Source organism: Mytilus californianus, unplaced genomic scaffold, assembly GCF_021869535.1.
Source record: "Mytilus californianus isolate M0D057914Y unplaced genomic scaffold, xbMytCali1.0.p SCAF_10, whole genome shotgun sequence".
NCBI lineage: Eukaryota > Metazoa > Mollusca > Bivalvia > Mytilida > Mytilidae > Mytilus > Mytilus californianus.
In genome coordinates, this window is record NW_026262582.1 from 62,200,123 (window position 1) to 62,221,426 (window position 21,304).

General features: G+C 32.1%; 1 protein-coding gene across 1 annotated transcript in view; it reads right to left on the reverse strand.

Moving 5' to 3' along the window:
- LOC127718345 (uncharacterized) overlaps positions 1 to 21,304 on the reverse strand; it is a 162,175-nt gene that overhangs the window by 131,058 nt on the left and 9,813 nt on the right. The window contains exons 6-13 of the mRNA XM_052224342.1: positions 14,627 to 14,708; positions 14,030 to 14,086; positions 10,601 to 10,684; positions 5,945 to 5,997; positions 4,069 to 4,129; positions 3,559 to 3,622; positions 3,188 to 3,276; positions 2,428 to 2,535 (exon numbers count right to left, since the gene is read on the reverse strand). Of these exons, the coding sequence (XP_052080302.1) occupies positions 2,428 to 2,535; positions 3,188 to 3,276; positions 3,559 to 3,622; positions 4,069 to 4,129; positions 5,945 to 5,997; positions 10,601 to 10,684; positions 14,030 to 14,086; positions 14,627 to 14,708 (598 nt within the window). The remainder of the gene's footprint in view (positions 1 to 2,427; positions 2,536 to 3,187; positions 3,277 to 3,558; positions 3,623 to 4,068; positions 4,130 to 5,944; positions 5,998 to 10,600; positions 10,685 to 14,029; positions 14,087 to 14,626; positions 14,709 to 21,304) is intronic.

The following is a 21,304-nucleotide window of genomic DNA, read 5'->3' on the forward strand; positions in this document are numbered from 1 at the left end:
GTCTTAGGTATTTTTGTGTTGTGCATTATTTTCATATTTTCACTATTTGGTTTTTATTTCTTCTAGTAATAAGTTTTCTGATAAGTTCTGTTGTGTCAGTGCTTAGCATTATCATTATTATTATAAAATTTGCATGAGGCACACTTCAGTTAAGGCGCAGAAATGAGAAAATTTGCAATTTTTCAAGTTATAAAGGGGCATAACTCTAGAACAGCAAGTGACTCAGAAATTCGAACTCAGTTCTTAGCATTGTGTAATATGCTGTTTCATAAAATTTGGATAAGGAAAACTCAAGTTAGAGTGCGAAAAAGAAAATTGGATAGATAGTCAGACTGAAGAACGGACAGTCAAGGGTAACACTTAATGTCCCCTTTGCCTAGAGGCAGGGACATAAAAATATCAATTCTAGGCCAACCTTAAAAATATGTTTGTTTGCAGTTTTCCGACTGTACCTTCAGACTGCAGGGTCGGTAGGTAGGAAAAATATTTTATTTTATCAGCCAGAATAAAGTTTAAACAAGCAGTTTAACACAAACCAAGTTTCTTGTGAAGAAAAAAAACATTTTAAAACAACAAACACTGAAAACCAACATGAAATGAACAGGCATTTTCAGGTAAACACCATTTTAACCAAAACTGAAACTCAACATAGTGTCATTATACAATTTATGACATAAAATTATGGTATTATGAAATACTGGAACACTTATAAACAAGAAATGACTAGTATTGTTGTAAAGAAACATATTCACTGACATATATGCATTTTTACCAGAATGTTTTCATGAATAGAGTATTTGCATCAGAAAATGTAGATATTAAAGATAATTTAGGAGTGTGTTAAAAAAAATCGACCATTGAATCTTCCTCAATTGAAAAAAAGACAACTTAAAAAAAATATATTAGACATCTGACTGTTATTAAGGTTATATTTGGAAAGATATGTTGATGCCAGGCTTTAATAATAACAAACAAAAATCTTAAGACTAGCTTTGGGGTGAAATCCATACCACCCCATTAAAAGTAAATGGTCTGTACTGAAATGTTTTGACTGCATAAAAAAAATCAGAAGCATAGCTCCTAGCTAAGGACATATATCAATTAAATTTACACAGGCCACACAGTTTGGGTACTGATATTTAATACTGTAAGAGAGAGAATAATTGCAATGAGTGGGACAGCCCCCCTTATCCTAAAGGAGCATACTCATTGCAATGGATGATAGATTTGATACAGAGAGAATATATTTATTTCTCAAGCCAACCATTCATTTTCTCTACATCTTTGTGTAGTTTGTGTGGCTTCTTATTGATTTAACATTTCAAATGCGTCCTTCCACCGTACAGGCGTGTTTACAGGTATCCATGAAGTCACGGAGGAGTGGTTTCATCTTTGTCGTCTTCACGACGATTTAAAAAAATATGGCATACTTCAGGCTGCTGTCAAATTGTTGAACCACTGATATTGCATTTGGTTCCATAAAGTCAGTCTCAAAAGATTCTGTATCCGATTCGTTTGAGACAGAAACGGTTATCGTGTCGGTTTTATGAATATCCGCTGCATCATCGTCAATGATATCTGACATCGAAGACATCATTCCGTGTGCAATTCTGCCTGAATCAGTATAAACAGTTTACTATGAAACTTATCTGTGTATTATCTGTCTTAAAATTGACAGAAGACAACAGAATAAAGTACTCCTCCATGACTTCGTGAATACCTGTAAACAATCTCCATGTGCTTTACCATTAAAGGGTCCGATGTACGCTTGACAGGAAGGAAAGAAAAACCGAACTTCAAACATGTAATTGACCTAGACTCGAAATCAATTACGGAAACGACCCGAAATTCCGGATTGAGTCAATAGAAGTATTAAAAATAATTTCTTCAAATTAAAAGCAATAAAATGTTCACAGTCGGGCGGATTTTCGAAGGTCGGTCGGTAAACTGCAAACAAACAATATTTTAATTTAAGCCTTACTTAAAAACAAGAATGTGTCCATAGTACACTGATGCCCCACTCACACTATCATTTTCTATGTTCAGTGGACAGTGAAATTGGGATCAAAACTCTAATTTGGCATTAAAACTAGAAAGATCATATCATAGGGAACATGTGTACTAAGTTTCAAGTTGATTGGACTTCAATTTCATCAAAAACTACCTTGACCAAAAACTTTAACCTGAAGCGGGAAAGACAGATGGACTGACGAACGGACACACAGACCAAAAAACATAATGCCCCTAGGTGGGGCATAAAAAATTCTGAATAATCCAATTCTGTATATATCATTCTAAGTTATTTTTTATGAACTGGTTTTCAGTCTCAAATTTATATAAAACTGATTTTCATTTGATCAAATGTGACCTAAATTAGGCAATAGATTTTAGTCATGTGATTTAAATGTAATTTCTTCTAAGTCTTACCTGATTAAGACTATAGATTTTGATCTGGTTTTCTGTCTGACAGTAGAATTCTTCATCACCAATAAGTTTCATGCTGTATATCTTGTCTCCTAGATCTAATCTCATGAACTACAACAAATTATTTAACCTATAAAGTTCGTCAAAACTAACATCATTATCTCATTTCTTAAGTAAGGAATATATTCAATAGTTCCTTGAAAATCAGTTACCATTCAATCTGTATTAACAATTGCTTGCTTTTATAACAACACATCCTATACTTATTGTAATAATACCAATGTAGGGCTTTTATTGTAAAAACTATCCATTAAAAGGTCTAAATTAATGGAGAGGGTATGGTAGCTTTCCAAGTATTTCCAGAGCTATATCTTTGCCAATTTTGACTTGAGACTTCATTTCATTAAAAAGAAAAATTGTCAGCAAAGTAAAAAAAAAGTCAATCTCTGCTCCTTTGTATCAAAGTCCATGTTATGCAATGGGATACCAAAACATTTCTCAGTCCAAAAAATAAAATAAGAAGTCTACAATGCCATGACATTACTAAAATTTATCAAGAAGCTGCATTGAAATCCTGTAACTGGCTTCGAGTTGTAGATACAAAGAGGATGAATGAATGCACACACAAATCTGCAGACACAGTGATCTCTAAATAAGCCCTACTTTCCTATGCAGTAGGTGTAACAATTCAAAAGAAGATTTTCAAGATTGTTAATAATTATTAACCAATACATTGAACAATACATTTCATTACTTTGTTTACCTTTGAGAAATTATCCATTCTCCATATTTGTACACTACCATCTAAAGAAGAAGAGAACAGCAAAGGGTCTGTTTTGTGGGTCTGCAGAGCTGAAAATATACAAATACAATGCATGATACATAGTCAACAAGCCTATTTAAATGTTTGTTGTAGAGTACAAAAGAAAAAAGAAGTTGTGTTATGATCTTTCAGCTTTCAGACTTTGAAATGTGTGATAAAAAAGTTGACCTAGATTTGATAATTTAACGACTTTGATGCTTTGTGATAAATGTGTTTTTATTTTTATCTTTAAAAAACAAAAGACAAAATTTTAACACCTGGATTTATTTATATGACAATGTAGAGTACTTTTTAAAAAAATGTATGTTTACCTGTTATGACATCATGGTGCCCATAAAACACATGGACCTGAGTAAATACAACAGCATTCCAGACCTGTAGAAGATAATTCTCCAATTTAGAAACTTCTCTTTACAAGACAGACTAAGGAGATAAATCTTAAAGAAGAAATCTCATAAATACTTAAATCACTTGCATTAACTGTTTTGTAAAATTAGATTTAAGATTCATACTTTTATCAAAGGTTGAATCTGCAGTTTTAGAAGTAAAAAAACATGATTTTATTATTTCAGGTGAATCTGTTCTTGGTGATATTCTAACTTTTGGGTTCGAGAGTACCTGATGATAGTTAATCTAGAAACTTTTGTCATTTTTAGAAAATAGGATGATGTTTGTGCTTTATAACATTTACTACATACACCAGTCTTGCACTGTTCACTGAAAATATCTTTTCTTTTTTCACAGAAAGTAAAGGAAAGAGAAAGTAAAGAAAAAGTATAGGGTGGATAACTCTTGTGGTACAAAGGGTAAATAACTCTTACCTTGATGGCTCCATCACCTCCTCCAGTAATAAAGTATTCTCTGTCTTTATAGAAACAACAACTAAAAATTATGAAATGAGTATCATTTTAGTTGTGAAAATTGATATTCATCCTTTTTAAAATATACTGAGAATCCAAGGAATTTAATGGACAGTTATACTTAGCAAAAGAGCAAATTTATGCTGGAATTTAAAATTTACATAACAGATATCCTTAACACATAGAAAAACAAGAGTGCACACGCTGAAATGTCTCGCCTTCTTTACTAATCATTGATATTATGTTGATAGTCCTAAATATAAAGCTTTATTACAACTGTCACATAAACTTAACATAAACCAAGTAAACTAAACATTGACCAATGAACCATGAAAATGAGGTCAAGGTCAGATGAACCATGCTAGGCAGGCATGTACAGCTAACAATTCTTCCATACAACAAATATAGTTGACCTATTGCTTATAGTTTAAGAAAAACAGACGAAAACACAAAAACTTAACACTGAGCAATGAACCTTGAAAATGAGGTCAAGGTCAAATAAAACCTGCGTAACTGACATATAGATCATAAAATATTTCCATACACCAAATATAGTTGAACTATTGCATATAGTATTAGAAAAAAAGACCAAAACTCAAAAACTTAACTTTGACCACTGAACCATGAAAATGAGGTCACGGTAAGATGACACCTGCCAGCTAGACATGTACACCTTACAATCATTCCATACACCAAATATAGCTGACCTATTGCATGCAGTATTAGAAAGAAAGACCAAACCTCAAAAACTTAACTTTGACCACTGAACCATGAAAATGAGGTCAAGGTCAGATGACACCTGCCAGCTAGACATGTACACCTTACAATCATTCCATACACCAAATATAGTAGACCTATTGCATACAGTATAAGAAAAACAGACCAAAACACAAAAACTTAACTATAACCACTGAACCATGAAAATGAGGTCAAGGTCAGATGACACCTGCCAGTTGGACATGTACACCTTACAGTCCTTCCATACACCGAATATACTAGACCTATTGCTTATAGTATCTGAGATATGGACTTGACCACGAAAACTTAACCTTGTTCACTGATCCATGAAATGAGGTCGAGGTCAAGTGAAAACTGTCTGACCGGCATGAGGACCTTGCAAGGTACGCACATACCAAATATAGTTATCCTATTACTTATAATAAGAGAGAATTTAACATTACAAAAAATCTGAACTTTTTTTTCAAGTAGTCACTGAACCATGAAAATGAGGTCAAGGACATTGGACATGTGACTGACGGAAACTTCGTAACATGAGGCATCCATATACAAAGTATGAAGCATCCAGGTCTTCCATCTTCTAAAATATAAAGCTTTTAAGAAGTTAGCTAACGCCGCCGCCGCCGCCGCCGGATCGCTATCCCTATGTCGAGCTTTCTGCGACAAAAGTCGCAGGCTCGACAAAAATTACATAAAAAAATTGTCCTTAAGATCTAATTTTTTTTTTTTTGGTATGGCATTAAATAGTGTTTTAAATTTCGCGAAAATCCTGCTGAGCACTTCAGGGCTATTTCAAGAAAAAATGTTGAGGGGAGTAGGGTGGACAACACTTCTTTTATACCCAGTCACACATTATTTTTATTTTCATTTGTTATATAATCATATTTGCTTCCACCCTACTACCCACATAATAATATCATGTGGTGTCCAACCCTCCCATACATTTTTTTCTAGGAATAACCCTTTACATTTCTGAAATCTCAGGATAAACTTTTGACTTAACAGTATCTGACAAGATCTAAAGCATGAAAAGGCTTAAGGTCAGTAAGACATAAACTTTGAACACATTTTACTTTTCAAAATGAAATGTTATACATACCATCTTAAAGAATTCCCATGTCTGTTTTCTAAGTGATGAGTCTGTTTCATTGTCTGAAGAGAAAATGAAAATCGTACTTTGATCTACACAAGAAAATTATGCTTAATTCAGGGATTTACATAAAGGACAAGGTATGATAAGGGCCGTTTCTGGCCCCCCTTTTTTCGGAATTTTGAAACTTTGAAGTTGAAACCCAACCCGCCTGTGGAATGAACTATAGTATCTGCTCGTGCACGTAGCACCTTACTTTATTGTTTTATGTGCTCAAATCTGTGCAAACTTAGACCTTGAAAAGGCTATGAACAACGAAAAGTGTAAAAAATCTACAATTTTATTCATGTTTGGAGATGAAATTTGACATCAGCGCCAACGTAGACCATCCTAAAATTTTTCAACCATCAACTCTACTCTTATGTATCTTTCATTTAATAAAATATCACGGTGGTCTACGTTGGCGCTCATGTCTAAAATTTAAAAAAATAATCCGATTGTTTACAATTTTGACAAGTCCATATAATACATCAAACGAAACGGCACGGGTTACGAGATTATTCCGTGTCCACAATTAATAGAATATCACGTACGAATAGCTTTTACGTCGTATCCAGTAATCAAGACATGTCACTCTCTTAAAGATAATGTGTTATACGTGTAATTTAACCCAGGCAAAAAAGGTCTATCACGGTGCAAACATAATAGAGTGGTGTCCATTGAAATATGGTGAATTAATTTCCAATCATTATTATTTTCAATTAATCAATTAAATCTTACAAATGAATTTTATAATAAGGTCTGCATACATTTAAACTCTTTTTGTAATTCTGAAGTAAATTGTTCATTTCCTCAAGTATATTTTGCACTTGCAAGTTTTCTATTTTACCATCTACAGAAAAATAGATTTATATATATTGATTTCATCTACTTTCTTTTTACCGACAGTTACCGACCTTGACGAGCCGAAAAACCAACCGTGCAAGGGCTGTATAGCCAGTCAAGGTCGTTAAAAACTTCCATATATTACCAACGGTGCAAGATCCTCGTTGGTAGTCAAGGTCGTGAAAAACTCCCCTCGTCATCTTTTCGAATAGACAAAATCGTTGTGCAATGTGCAGATAAAAATAAAATAATGTAATAATATAAATTACATTCCATGTAAAGTGTAGTTGACACTGAAAGCAAGTTCATGAAACTTCTTAACCTCTACTGTATTTTATATATTGACACCCTATTTATATATCGGTACAATTTCTTTATATATGTATCAACCTTTTGACAAGTTGTATTCATAAAATAAAAGTAACATTTCATTCTCTTAGCTCCTGTTTGGATTTTCAAAGAAAAGATACTACAAAAAAGGCTTAGTTTCAACATATTTTACTTGCATGAATACAAATTGGACAAGACCCAGGGCAAACAGACTAATGAAGTCTGTGCTAAGTATGTGTGAAGAAATATGTGTATTTATTTTTGCCATTTCAAACCTTTATAGATATTTTGTCTAAAGTTCTATCTAAGTGACAATCATTTCATGCAAAACCTATACCTTATCCCGGACTGCACTGGTTCCTAGAAGTATTGTAGTACAAAACAAATACTTCTGACCTGATCAGTCTATAGGTAAACTATGCCCTCTTATTTCAATTTCATATTTGTATGCCCCCCGTGAAAAAATGTGGAGCGGGCATATTAATTTAGACCTGTCCGTCCATCCATCCATCCGTGCTGTACACATAATGGAAGCGTGTATGTCCACAGTTTTTTTTTTAAATACCCTCAGAATGCCAGGTATTTTGACTTAGTCATTTTTTTTGTACTAAAAGTCAGAAAGGGGTAGATGTTAGATATTCACAAAAACAGGGAGTTGAACTTGTTTTCCTTCTCACTTGCTATATAATTGAAAACATGATTTGCACTACTACAGTTTAATGTCCCTAATACAATAAATAAGATTTTTTAGTACTTTCAAATATTTATTCAATACCCGTATCGTCCATATCTATGGTTCTATATCTGTAAAAGCAAAGACTTGTCATCTCTGAGTCAGAAATATGTTAAGGCTTTATGATACCTTGTGAAGTAGCTCTCAAATGTTCTGATTCGAACGTTTGGTTTGTACACAGCACACTTTAATTTTTTTTCTTGTGCTTATATGTATGATATATTTCCGATTGCAGTCATCATCATAAATATGGGCAACTGGTGCAACTATATGCACTTTCATAATAACAAGAAATATGTTAAATTATATCATTTTCTATAATTTGATTTTAATATTTTAGTCCTTTAAGAAGTTGCACTGATGACACTTTTGAATTTCTTAACTGGTTTTTGATGTCTTTGATCAGTTAATCTATATTTTTCTGAAGAAACCACTTGATGGCTTTGTATAAATCAGGACTTTGCATGGTTGTGGTTAAAAGTGTGTCCTGTTACTGTTTCCATTTTCACTAATACTAATTAGCCGCAACTTTAACGTTTTAATGAAGTATGTGTACGTTTCTAATCAAATTCAAATATTTTTGGGTTTCATAAAATATTTCTTATCAAGAACATATGTATATGTTTCCATATAAACATTAGCGTCACATTTTGGATAAAATAAAGAGATGTGGTATGATTGCAAATGATACTATTCATCAGTGATCAATGTGTTAATTTCAGGAAATCTATCGTAGAAATAATGAATTTTCAGAGAAAGTTGAAAATGTTCATAAAGGTCGCCTTCTTCCGTCTACACATCTTTGTGAGTGTTTTTAACTCTGACCTCAACGAGAACTTTGAACTTTGTGTTCAGTATTACTTTATTTAAAATATTGCTTTAAGTGTTAAAAAGTCACAGTATAGGATACTTAAACTGACAAACAATGGCATTGCACAAGCAACACGTATTTGTCATAATTACTTAAACCGTATTAATAAGATACTGATTTTCAATAGTATTTTTAACCGCTTTGTGGTTTTTTTTAATGTAATCATCATGTAAATGTACTGCTAATGCTATATTCATAACTTCTACTATTATTTATGAATATAAGTGTCACTATAAAGCTTTTTTTTTTATTTTACCTAATTTGTTAATGTAAAGATTGTTCATTTCCTACTGTCTATTTTTTGACAATCTGATTTGCATTTATGCATTTTTGTCAAATAATCTGACCAATTCCTTGGTACCTGTCTTTGATTTAATCCTGTTTTTTTCTGTTGTGGTTAACAAGATATGAGTTAATATGCTAGATATTGACTTCATCAAAATAGAATAATGATGCCGAAATCATACTTCTAGTAACAAAAAAAAACATAATTTGACTGTTGCTAAGCACTATTTTGGTTGCTAAATTGTTGATAAGCATGATATACAATTGAATTACTTTCATTTCTTACTGCTAGTTATTCTTATAAACTAATCTGATCTTCTTTTATTCTAATTTGTACAATAAAAAAAAAGTACTTTTGTAGTTAAATTTAATTTTATCTTTTTTGGCTGTTGCTAAGCAAATATAGGGTTGCTATGCTAAATAAGACTACTTAAAAAAGAATAATGATGACTCAGACATCATATATGAATGAAAAATCATTTATGGCAGCTAAATCTTCAAACATTGCTATATTTATACCTCATATGGCAGAAATTACAAATTTTTAACCGTTGCTAGGCAATATTTTTGTTGCTAGGCTGTTGCTAAGCATTTATTAAACTGAAATTGAAGTGACTATTCATTTGCAACTTCAAATTATTATTAAACAAACAACATTATTTTGAATTATGCTAATTTGTAATGAGAAAGCAATGCATAAGTGATAATTTGGCTATTTAATAAAACCATTGCTAGGCAACCTTGCTTTCACCGGAACAGAAAAAAATCCTGTTTTGTCTAGTTTCTATACAAAGGCTATCAATGATCTATATATAAACTTATTCTGGAAGGGGGCCAAAAACGCCCCTTATCATACCTTGTCCTTTGTGAAAAATAGGATTTCAAAGTATGTGAATTATTAGAAATCAGACTTTAAAAAAAAAAAAAATCCCAACAAAGAAATGTTTTACCTTTTTTTTACAATTCTCTACAATGAATTAACACCTTTTATCACAATAAATATAAAGCGAAAGATAATAAAAAATCTACAATTGCATACTTTACTTTAAAGATTTCTCTAACAAAAACAATTCACTGTATATATATCTTGCCCATAGGAACAATCATTTGCTAAATAAATTTTTCTAATTCTTTGTCCATTTATCCCTTTCTGCACCCATTGTATAAAAAAATTTAATCAACGTGTGGTTCGTCTGATGTCAGTTCTTTATTGGTTAAAATCTGATTATGACATCAAATTTACTTGCTTTCCTCTGAATTTCTTATTGTGACAGCATGAAAAAAGGCGACCATGCCTGATGACGTCACATAGAAAGAACACATCTTTTTACAGATCATTCGAAAAGATGGAATAAATTTGCCTGCATATTGTTTGAAAATCATTAGAGAAACAGATTCCACCACCAAATCTCGTGTAATACGATATTTATCCACTCTCGACAGTTAAATTTTAAATATTTAAAACGCTCGACGAGCCTCGCGTTTTAAATTTGAAAATTTAACTGTCTCGAGTGGATAAATATCGTATCACACTCGATGCAGTGGTAGAATCTATATATACCTCATAGTTGACAACATATACTCCTTCGTAAGTGACGGCCATTAACTGTTTATTTCTTGTATCAACTTTGATGTCAATCACCCACTATAAAATAGAAACATTACACAAAGTTAAATGATATGGAGAGGGTCTGAGACTAGATGTAAGATGTGAGAAAACAAGGAATGCTGTTGCTTAGCTTTTAATGAGGAAAAATAATGCATCCAGGACATGAAGGAATGACCAAATTTCAAAAAGTTACCACCTGTTTCTTTTTTTAATTTATGCAATAAACAGAAATTCAAACAATTAGGATTTTTCGTCACACTTAAATTTCAGGATTTTCTTTCAACTGAGTTTTTTCAATATTTTTAGGTTGCTTAATGCACAATTTATTATTTTTTTTATGAGTACAATAAAATGCTTCGCTGGGGCGCAGCTTGATACGACCGCAGAGGTCGAACCCTGAACAGTTGGGGCAAGTATGGACACAAAATTCAAGCTTGATACAGCTATGACTTTGGATTGTCATTAAATATTTGACACAGCATAGGTTTCTGACACAGGATGAATGTGGTGTAAGAACTGGAAAAAATTTAATTTACCTATTATGGTGGAATCTCCATAAACTAAATTGTTTGTTAATTTCAATATATCAAAGAATATGTAGAATTCAATGTTTGATGTAATGTAATAAAGTTGAAATTTGGACCGTTTTTGTTCAATGTGGACCAATTTGGTAACATGTATAAATAATCAAAAATCTAAATACATGGGAGCCCATTTAAATACATCATAAAGGTATTAAAATAGAAAGTGACATCATAGTCATGGCTAAAAATAAACAAAAATCCTTAATCAGCAACATTTAAAGTAATATCTAAAAATAAAATTCCTTTGTAACCATAAAAGCCCATTTAAATACATCATAAAGATATTAAAATAGAAAATGACATCATAGTCATGGCTAAACATAGCAAAAAACCCTTAATCAGCATCATTTAACAGTAATATCTAAAAATGGAAATTACATCATAAAGGTATTAAAATAGAAAATGACATCATAGTCATGGCTAAAAATAAACAAAATCCTTAATCAGCATCAGCAACATTTTATAGTAATATCTAAAAATAAAATTCCTTTGTAACCATAAAAGCCCATTTAAATACATCATAACAGATATTAAAATAGAAAATGACATCATAGTCATGGCTAAACATAGCAAAAACCTTAATCAGCATCATTTAACAGTAATATCTAAAAATAAAAATTTCTTTGCAACCATAAAAGTAAAATAGAAAATGACATCATAATCATAGCTAAAAATAAACAAAAATTTTTTTTATTGGCAAATTTTAAATGGAGTTTATTATACTAAAACAATAAATTTGCAACCATAAACATGATAAAACCCCATTTAAACACATCATAAAAGTATTAAATAATTCAACTACATCATAAGGCTATAAAAATAGAAAATGACTTCATAGTCAAGGCTAAAGGTAAACAAAAAACCTTCATCGGCAAAATTTTATATTGGCAAATTTCCAATGAAGTTTATTACACTAAAATTGTTGGCAAATTTCCAATGCATTTATTAACAATAAAGTTATTGGCAAATTTCCAATTTACATAATTTAAAAGCAGTGTAGATGAGATATTTAAATGAGTTTGAATTACCAACCTTACACTGCTTTTAAATAATGTTCTTTACTCAATTATTTGTCTATTAAAATGGAAACCCTTGTTTTTTAACCTTTTTTCCCCGTATTCCTTAAACATTAGAGCACACTAAAAAAATCCTTATTTTCGACCAATATTTGGCCCCTTATTCATAAATGTTTGAGCAATTAACCCCAAAACTCAATTCCTACTTTCTCTTCGTGATAAAAAATAACTAACTTAAAATGTAAATTTTAAACAAAAAAAAAAGGAAAAAAAAAATTACCTCTTTTTTGACCCCCGCCCCCCTTATGATTCATCACCCCCACCCCCCTTTCCCCCCAAACCAAGCTCAATAACAGCCTTGCCTTTGTGGTATGGTACCTTGTAATACAATTTTAGAGAGATCCATACACTTGAACACAAGTTATTGTCTAGAAACTAAAAAATGCTTATTTTAAACCCCTTTTTAGGCCCCTTATTACTAAACGTTTTGGGCAATTACCACAACACTCAATTCCAGCTTTCCCTTTGTGAAATGGAACCTTGTAGTAAAATTTCAGAAAGATCCATACACTTACACACAAGTTATTGTCATGAAACTAGAAAAATGCTTGTTTTTTGCCCCCTTTTGGCCCCTTATTCCTAAAATTTTGAGGCAATTAACCCCAAAATCAATCCCAGCATTGACCCTTTGTGATATGGAATCTTGTGGTACAATGTCAAAGAGATCCATATGCTAACACACAAGTTATGTCTGGAAGTTACAAAAATGCTTATTTTCAGCCCCTTTTTGGCCCCTAATTCCTTAACTGTTGGTACCATAACCCCCAAAATCAATCCACACCTTCCTATTGTGGTATTGAACCTTATGGTAAAATTTCATAGAGATCCATTCACTTAAACTAAAGTTAGAGTGCGAAAACCATTGTGTATTCGGACGACGACGCCAACGTCATACCAATATACGACCTCAAAATTTTTTTGCGGTCGTATAAAAATAATTTCATCATACAACTTCAGTAAATACAAAATCATTCTGTTATATGTTGGCCACATAAATCCTCAATAAATTCCAATGTTGTTTTTATTTCCTAAATGTAAAACATAAATTTGTAAAAAGTCCCGCCTTCTACCTCGCCAAGAAAATTTCATAGGCCGATGCGGCTCTCCGAAGCAGGGGCTAAACTTTTTGTCCGCCTGCAGAACCCTGTGTCGACTTGCCTGCAATTGCTGCTGTCAGTGTAAAAGTGTAATGTTGATCATCAAAACTAAGTTTATTTATCAGTAAAATATAGTAAAAAGAATAAATATTTTCGAACTTTAACACTGAATACTGTCTTTTGATCTTAAAAAAAGATTCTGTTTAAATTTTGGAAAATTCCATAAAGGTTTGACAATTTTATTGATATCTAAAGGATTTAAACCACAGACTGAACCTTAATGCTGATGTTGTGGACAAAGGAAAGTAGGATCGCTATGTCTCCTGTCCCGGACAAAATGTTGCAGGCTGATAATAATTACAGATTTCATGGAAGATGACACATATGTCCTAGAATAACTATAAAAAAATGTGACATATGTGCTTGAGAACAAAAACAAACAAATATTGTGAAGACCATCAAAACCAATAGAACAGATTTTTCCAATATTTGTACCAATTGTTTTGATTTTCCTTCTAACAAAGTGGGAGAACTTGCAATAAAGTAGAAGCATTTAAAAAACAAGACAAATCATGCAGAATGTAGCAATACTCATGCCTCTAAATCATTGCTGTTTTTACTCACCTCGTCTTTTTGCAAATCAGTGTTGAAGACGTCTCCAGGTTCTGCTTTGGCTGAATGCTAAAAATAGACAGATAAAGGCATGTAATATGTGAATGAAAATATATACATAATCTCTATGATCAAATTATTTGTCCTCTGTCTAATACAAAAAAAATAACAGTCTCTATGAACAAATTATTGTCTTGTGTCGGTTATAAATATATGTTAATTTGCCTGACTGTTTTCATTATACTCTACTGTGCAGTAAAATTGTAATAAAATTTGCAAGTCATTTTTTTAATATACAGTGATGACTTCAGACATCCAAACCATATATTCCATAGTATGTTAAAGAATAGCGCAAAAATACCCAAAATATACCATAGTGCAACCAATAGATACTAAATAAGATATCATTTTCTTCATTCTTCAAAGGAATTAAATTTTTGCAGATCATTCAAAAAGAAACCCTTTATAACCCCATGTCAGCAGTGGATTTGATAACAAAAAGAAGCAAAAGAGCATCAAATAAAATGAACATCATCTAATACAAAAATTCCAATAACTAATTTTTGAGGAGAGGATATTTTTTGTGTACTACAATTGTCTATCTTATACCTCTGCTCCACTAATCTTCCATTTCTGCAGAACTCCAACACCTCCGACATACACATCGTCTGTCTCCCTGTTGTAAGCCATACTGTTCAAATACAAACAAAAAATGTAATTAAACCTTTAATAGTAAATAGAATAGAAAAACAAAGGATATGGGGTATCCATCCATTCATTTCATACGAGTTGGATCACTTGCACATACTTGGGAAAAAAACAGTGGTATTCAAATATAAGATACTACTTAGAGCTCACATAATACTGTAAATTCAGAAATTATTATGAGGTTTTTATTAATGCGAATAATGCGACAGGGTGAGAATCGCAATAATAAGACCTCCCATTCTGATAACTGATACATATAGCTTTATGCAGATTTTCCTGATATCGCATAATTTAGTCTTGCCTTTTTATAAATTCTTCAAAAATCACAATAATAAATGCACGCAATAATTTCTGAATTTACAGTATATATTTCTGGAATAACCATTATCTGTAAACAGTTTGGTCATTGTGCTTCATCATTCTTTGCTACTTCTGTATCACATTTTTTAATCAAGTTATGGTCATTTGTTATCATGATTATACAGACTAAATCTAATTGGGTCAATATCCCTAATGCGCCTCAAATTGAGGAAAACAAATGTAGTCTGTAAACAATCTCTGTGTTGTGGACCTGTTTCAATCTTTACAAGTGACTGAGCACTACCATTTGTGCTGACTCGGAGAGCAGAGGACTATACAAAAAAGGTGTAAAAACTATGGAGTTATCAAATGTATGCAAAGAACTAAATTTTAAAAGAACTTATTGTGTGAAAAAAAGGATTTTTTACCTCGAGATGCGGCATCTCAAAAGGCTTTTCGAAGTTTGCTAAATTATGGAAAAACTAATCTCACTTCATACCCCGAAAATTTAATCACAGATGTGAAAAAGTCTCAGCTTCAAAACGAGCTATCATACATAACCAAGTTTAGGATATGAGCCAGAGAGGAATTGAGGAAAAGGCTACCATTACCGCCTACCTGAAATAAATTGAGCATCTGTACCCAATTAAGGTGGTACCAAATACCTCGACTAAAATTTATTTGGCTTCATTAATTTTCATAAAATTTTGACAAAATATTTACTTTGACCCTTTAACAAAAATATCAAAATTTCAAAAAACTTGAACAACACACTTTATCAGAAAAATTTCATTGGATACATAGTAGTTTGACAAAAAATTAATTTTGATCATTGAGAAGCTTAATATTTCCTTAACAATAGAACGTGATTAAAACGTTCAGCTGATTTTTACAGAGTTTTCTCCCTGTAGTGTTATGTACCACCTTAAGTGCTGTCTTTTTATTTAAATTTTCATTAGGGCTGTTCCAAAATTGATCAGTTGTGGGAGGGAAGGCACTAAAATTAATCAAATATGGTTGGTTGCATTTTCTTTAGGATTTTGTAATATCATATAATAAAATTAAAAAAATTAAAGAACCTTTGTGAGCAAGCTCACATACCCCACGCCCCCACATTGTCACTGGACAAACAAAATCTCACCAGATTTCTAAGTTCAATGACTCATAACTCTACAAAAGTCAACTGATAAAAATTTTCTTGTGGATATGCACATTTACATGTCATGTCTTCATTAACTACAAACTTTCATGAAATTCTGTTGTGTGGTTTCAGAGAAGTTGCGATTACAAACTGTTGCAGTAGTATATATAGGCCAAAATTCTAAGTTCAAAGGGCATAACTCCTAGAAAAAAATTCAATAGTAATTTCCTGTCGATATGCACATCTACATAGTATGTCCTTATTATATACAAAGTTTCGTGAAATTCTGTTGGTCATTTGTTATATAATCAGATGTGAAAATGTCTCGGCTTCAAAAGAAGTGGTTTCAGAGAAGTTGCGATGACAAACTGTTGCAGTAGTATAGTTTGGCCAAAATTCTAAGTTCAAAGGGGCATAACTCCTAGAAAATCAAAGAGCTTGAGAGCTCTGAGGGAAAAGACAGCCTTTGTTTCTATTTTTTGGGGTATCCTTTGATAGTCTTCATACAAAGAATGAGCAAAAGAACAGCTAGAACATGTAGAAAGGTTGACAATATTGAAATTAATTGTTGTTTAATGTACATGTAATTTCATTTCCTTAGTCAAGAATTAATCATGGAGTCAATTTGGACAAATGGAAGAGATCAGCACCTTCTTAATCAAAACATTTGATTAAAGTTGAAAGATAATTATTATGCTGGGCAACACAAGTTCACAAATTTGGTAGTATATACTTTTTTCGTGTAAAAATTAATACTCAGTACTGGCTATATAAACCGATAAGTATTTCACAACATGGAAATTGGAAGCAGTTAAAATACTGTATAAAAACAAGGTTTGATTCAATAATTGTCTTAAAGAGAGCCAGGAGAGGCCAAAGATACCAAAGGTACAGTAATGATTTAAACTCACTAACTATGACAGCTTTTAGATATAACAGTTAATGTGACTTGACATTTTACTACAGATAACAAATGCATCATTTATATATAGATATGTTGAATGAAAACATTCAGTATATCAGTATATATATATATGAATAGTTTTAATTTATAAATACTCTCTATTAGGTCACAGAAAACAGCATTGGAAATGTATATTCAGGTTGGAAATAAAGCACTTGTACTGTCAATTTTAGCTTTATCTAATAATCTTTACAATGTCCTATATCTTTGAATTAAAAAAAAATACTAAAGTTCAAAAAGTATTTATAAAGTTAATAAATTAGTTATATGGTTTAATAAATCATGTGAAAGAAACAAAACCTCAAAATATTCTCCACTGAGAGGCAACAAGGTATTTCCTATATATACAGTCTGCTCTAAGGAGACTAAAACAAACAAAGACTGTTTTGCATGTGTAGAACTGAAAGAAATAGCCCCCTACGTTGCATGGAAAACAAGTTGTCAACAATGCACATATATAATCAATGTAAGATACCCAATTGTGCATTGGGTAACATAATTCAAGTAGGTTTTCAAAACTTCTATATAACAAAACATTAAAGAACATAAAATGTGCAAGTAATAAAACAGTGAAGTAGTAAATTTAATTAAAGGGTCTTGTTTTAGATAATATCTCAATATTTCGAGAGAAACAAATGCATTAGTTAAGTTAAGCTAGCCACCGTGAAATATTTTGAATTTCATTATGGTGGACGAGGTCAGATAATTAAAAGTCTTTGTGAAGGCAACTTAATTTATACTCACAAATAACTAACTTAATGAAATGCAACTAAAATGACAACAAGAGTGCACATTCTGATATGTCTCTGCTGCTTTACTTGATTAAATTAAATTTCATACCATACATTGTACACCAAATAAAGTTGGCCTTTTGCATATACTCATGATACGGTAAGCCAAAGGGCAAGAGAAAAAGACCTGATTGCATAAAATTGAACATTGACTAAATTAATGAACCATGAAAATGAGGCCAAGGTCTGATGAACTCTACCAGACAGACATGTACATCTTGCAATATTCCTTACAACTAATATAGTTGACCAATGGCTTACAGTATCTGATAAATGGACAAAACCATGAAAACTTGCCAGAGAGACATGTCTACCTATTAACAACCATTCCATGATATATACCAATTAACATGAAAATAATGGCCCTATGGCTTATAGTATCATAGATTTAGCCCAAACAGGATATTTTTAAAACATTATCCAATGAATCCCAAAAAAAGGTAAAGGTCAGATGAAACCGGTAAGACGGAAATATACACCTTACATTCATTCCATTACCTAATCTTTTGTTTATAGTACATGTATCTAAAAAACAGACCAAACTACAAAAGCACTTATAACAAAAATAGTGCGGAAAACTGATTATTTGCGTGAATTTTCCAAGTCCGAGGACTCAAATGCTGCAAACAAATCATCCTAACCGAACAAAATTTAAATTTCAAATTTGATCTGTAACTGGTCATGATAAAACTATATACCAAATATCAAACCAATATCTTCCAACACGGAAGAAAAATAAATGGGGAATGTGTCCATCATACACAGATGATGTCCCTGTTTCAGAGATGCAAACAGTTTTTTTTTTTTCTGTCAGACATTGGGGCCTACAGGGTAGCAAGTTTTGCCAGACCTATCAAGTTTTTGACAGACCTACATTTTTTTATACAGTAAGGGAGCAAAGATAGGATGTCTTTACAGTGACAGGTGCTTTAGTGGATTGATTTTAGAAAATTCAATTGAATTCTATCATTTAATAACTACTAAAATATACTTTTAATTTTTTTGATGTGTACCACTGAAATGCAGGCTAGGGCCATTCTTAATTTTTTGTGACGGTGCTCTTAAAATTTTTAATTGATTACAACTTTCTCAGGAAAGTGAGGACTGAAAAGTCTATTCAGTTTTAAATTTCCCCCTCACAGGAATACATGTACCAGGGCTCACACTACTTCAGAATCATAGGGAGAAGTGACTTCTCTTTTTGAAACTGATAGGGAGAAGTGGTGAGATTTGAAAGAGAAGTGCTCCTTCGCGCGCTGCGCTACAATGTTTTGATTTTACTATAGTGTACAGGGTCATATATTAATAATGTTCTTTTTATATTGTTCAATTCATATCTGAGTATACAATTAAATTAACAGTTCAAATTCAAAGTTGTTTAAGTTTAGGTTCTTGTGAGAAACTACCAACTAAATATCTAGCACTAAAAAGAATTTTTTTTATGTCAAAAAGGTAAAGAAGTTATAAAATTTGAATTACAATTCAATTAAAAACTTGTTTATCATGTTTATAAAATTCAGTGTTTCTCATCAAAAGATATATACAAAGTTAAGCTGGGCCATAATATATTGATATTAGTGGTTAAGCAACTTTAATCAATATTTTGAAACAATCCATATAAATTATATGGAATTATATACATTAATCAATTAGATCTAACCAAAAGTCTCTTAATGCGCGTGGAATGCGTAATTTTTCCTTTTGGGTTCAATATTCTTCAGTCAGCTGTTCCATTCATGCATCGACCGTAGTGATTATTGTAAAAATACGGATTTCCGTCATAGCTGGTCCGGTTCCGATCCGTAGTTAGATAACCGTTAATGGCGGACGAAGAAAATTTACAAAAATAAACGATGTTTGATAAGCTATTTGGAAAGGAATATGACGTTTTTAATGCAATAAATGGATCAAACATTTACTGGAGGCAACTTTTATCACTTTCAAATGAAGTAACAAACTTATTTTGCTGCCGAAAGTTAGATTGATGTACGCTCTCTGAGTAACAAGTACCGGAAGTGCATGCAGTGATAAAAAGTTGTCTTTTTATTAAATACCACCTACAACACACGGTAAATTCAATGCTTAAACCTCGTTTCTTAAGAAAATGAATCGTTTATGTATGCATTTCTTTAATAATCAATAAAAAATTGATGTTTTATCAACTTGGTAAAAATTGAAAATGTCCAATGACGAAAGCGACTGAAAGCGAGTATCGTCAACAACAGGCCGAATTGTTTTCACTTTTGAGGGTCGGGCAAAGCGAAGTGACGGACGGGAAAGCGACTTCTTCGCCCTAGTCGCCAGGTAGCGTGAGCCCTGATGTTCTTACAAAAATCAATCTAATTGATATAAGCTGTCTGCAGCTTGTTTCCAGATCTAAAATTTTTTTATCCTTGTGTATTTTGATATATTTGTAAATTTCATGAATAAATATGTTTAAACTACAAAAAGCACCATTTGGAAATTTTATAATTTTTTACCATTTTCAATGATTATGTTGGTACACAAAATTTTGTTTTAATGGCAGACTACTTATCATATACTAAATGTCACATTTTAAGTGTTCAGATACATCATCAATAGAGGTGCTCCTGTGTTGGAGGAAGATTCGCAATACAGTTACAGAAAAAATGAAAACTGTCATTTCTCTCCCCAATCTCATGTATCCCCATTGTTTACCGCGAAAGTTGACCTACAAATTAAAGCATTGATGTTTGAATCATCTGCAGCAAACATAATTATGTTTAATAAAACAAATACCGATTTTAAAATCGTACCAATTTCGGTGAATGATTTTACGAGTAAAGGATATCCCTGCTTCTACGTAGTGTGGAATTCCAACCATGACGTCACTAGGTTTGATATATTTAGAATATTTCGTAATACTGATTTTTCCGGATTGTAAAAGAAATGTAAATAGTGTAATGGAGAGCTCTAGATACGATAATTTCACGAGAAACAGAAGGGAAATGTGTAAAAAAGTGTTTTAAAGTCAATCTGTTCATTTGTTTATCTCGATCTCATCAATTCAGTATGATGTTTTGAGGTGTTTTTCAACTATAAAAACAAAATGATTGACGTGAGAGGCTTGGAAGTCTGGCCAACCAAATAGGGAATTGACGGCTTTCCCCAAAAATTGAATCGGAATTTCCTGTCGATATGCACATCTACATCGTATGTCCTTATTATCTACAAAGTTTCATGAAATTCTGTTGTGCAGTTTCAGAGGAGTTGCGATGACAAGAACAGGACTGACGGACGGACAGACAGATGGACGGACAGACGGACAGGTGAAAAACATTATACCCTCCACAACTTCGTTGCATGGCTTTCCCCAAAAATTGAATCGGAATTTCCTGTCGATATGCACATCTACATCGTAT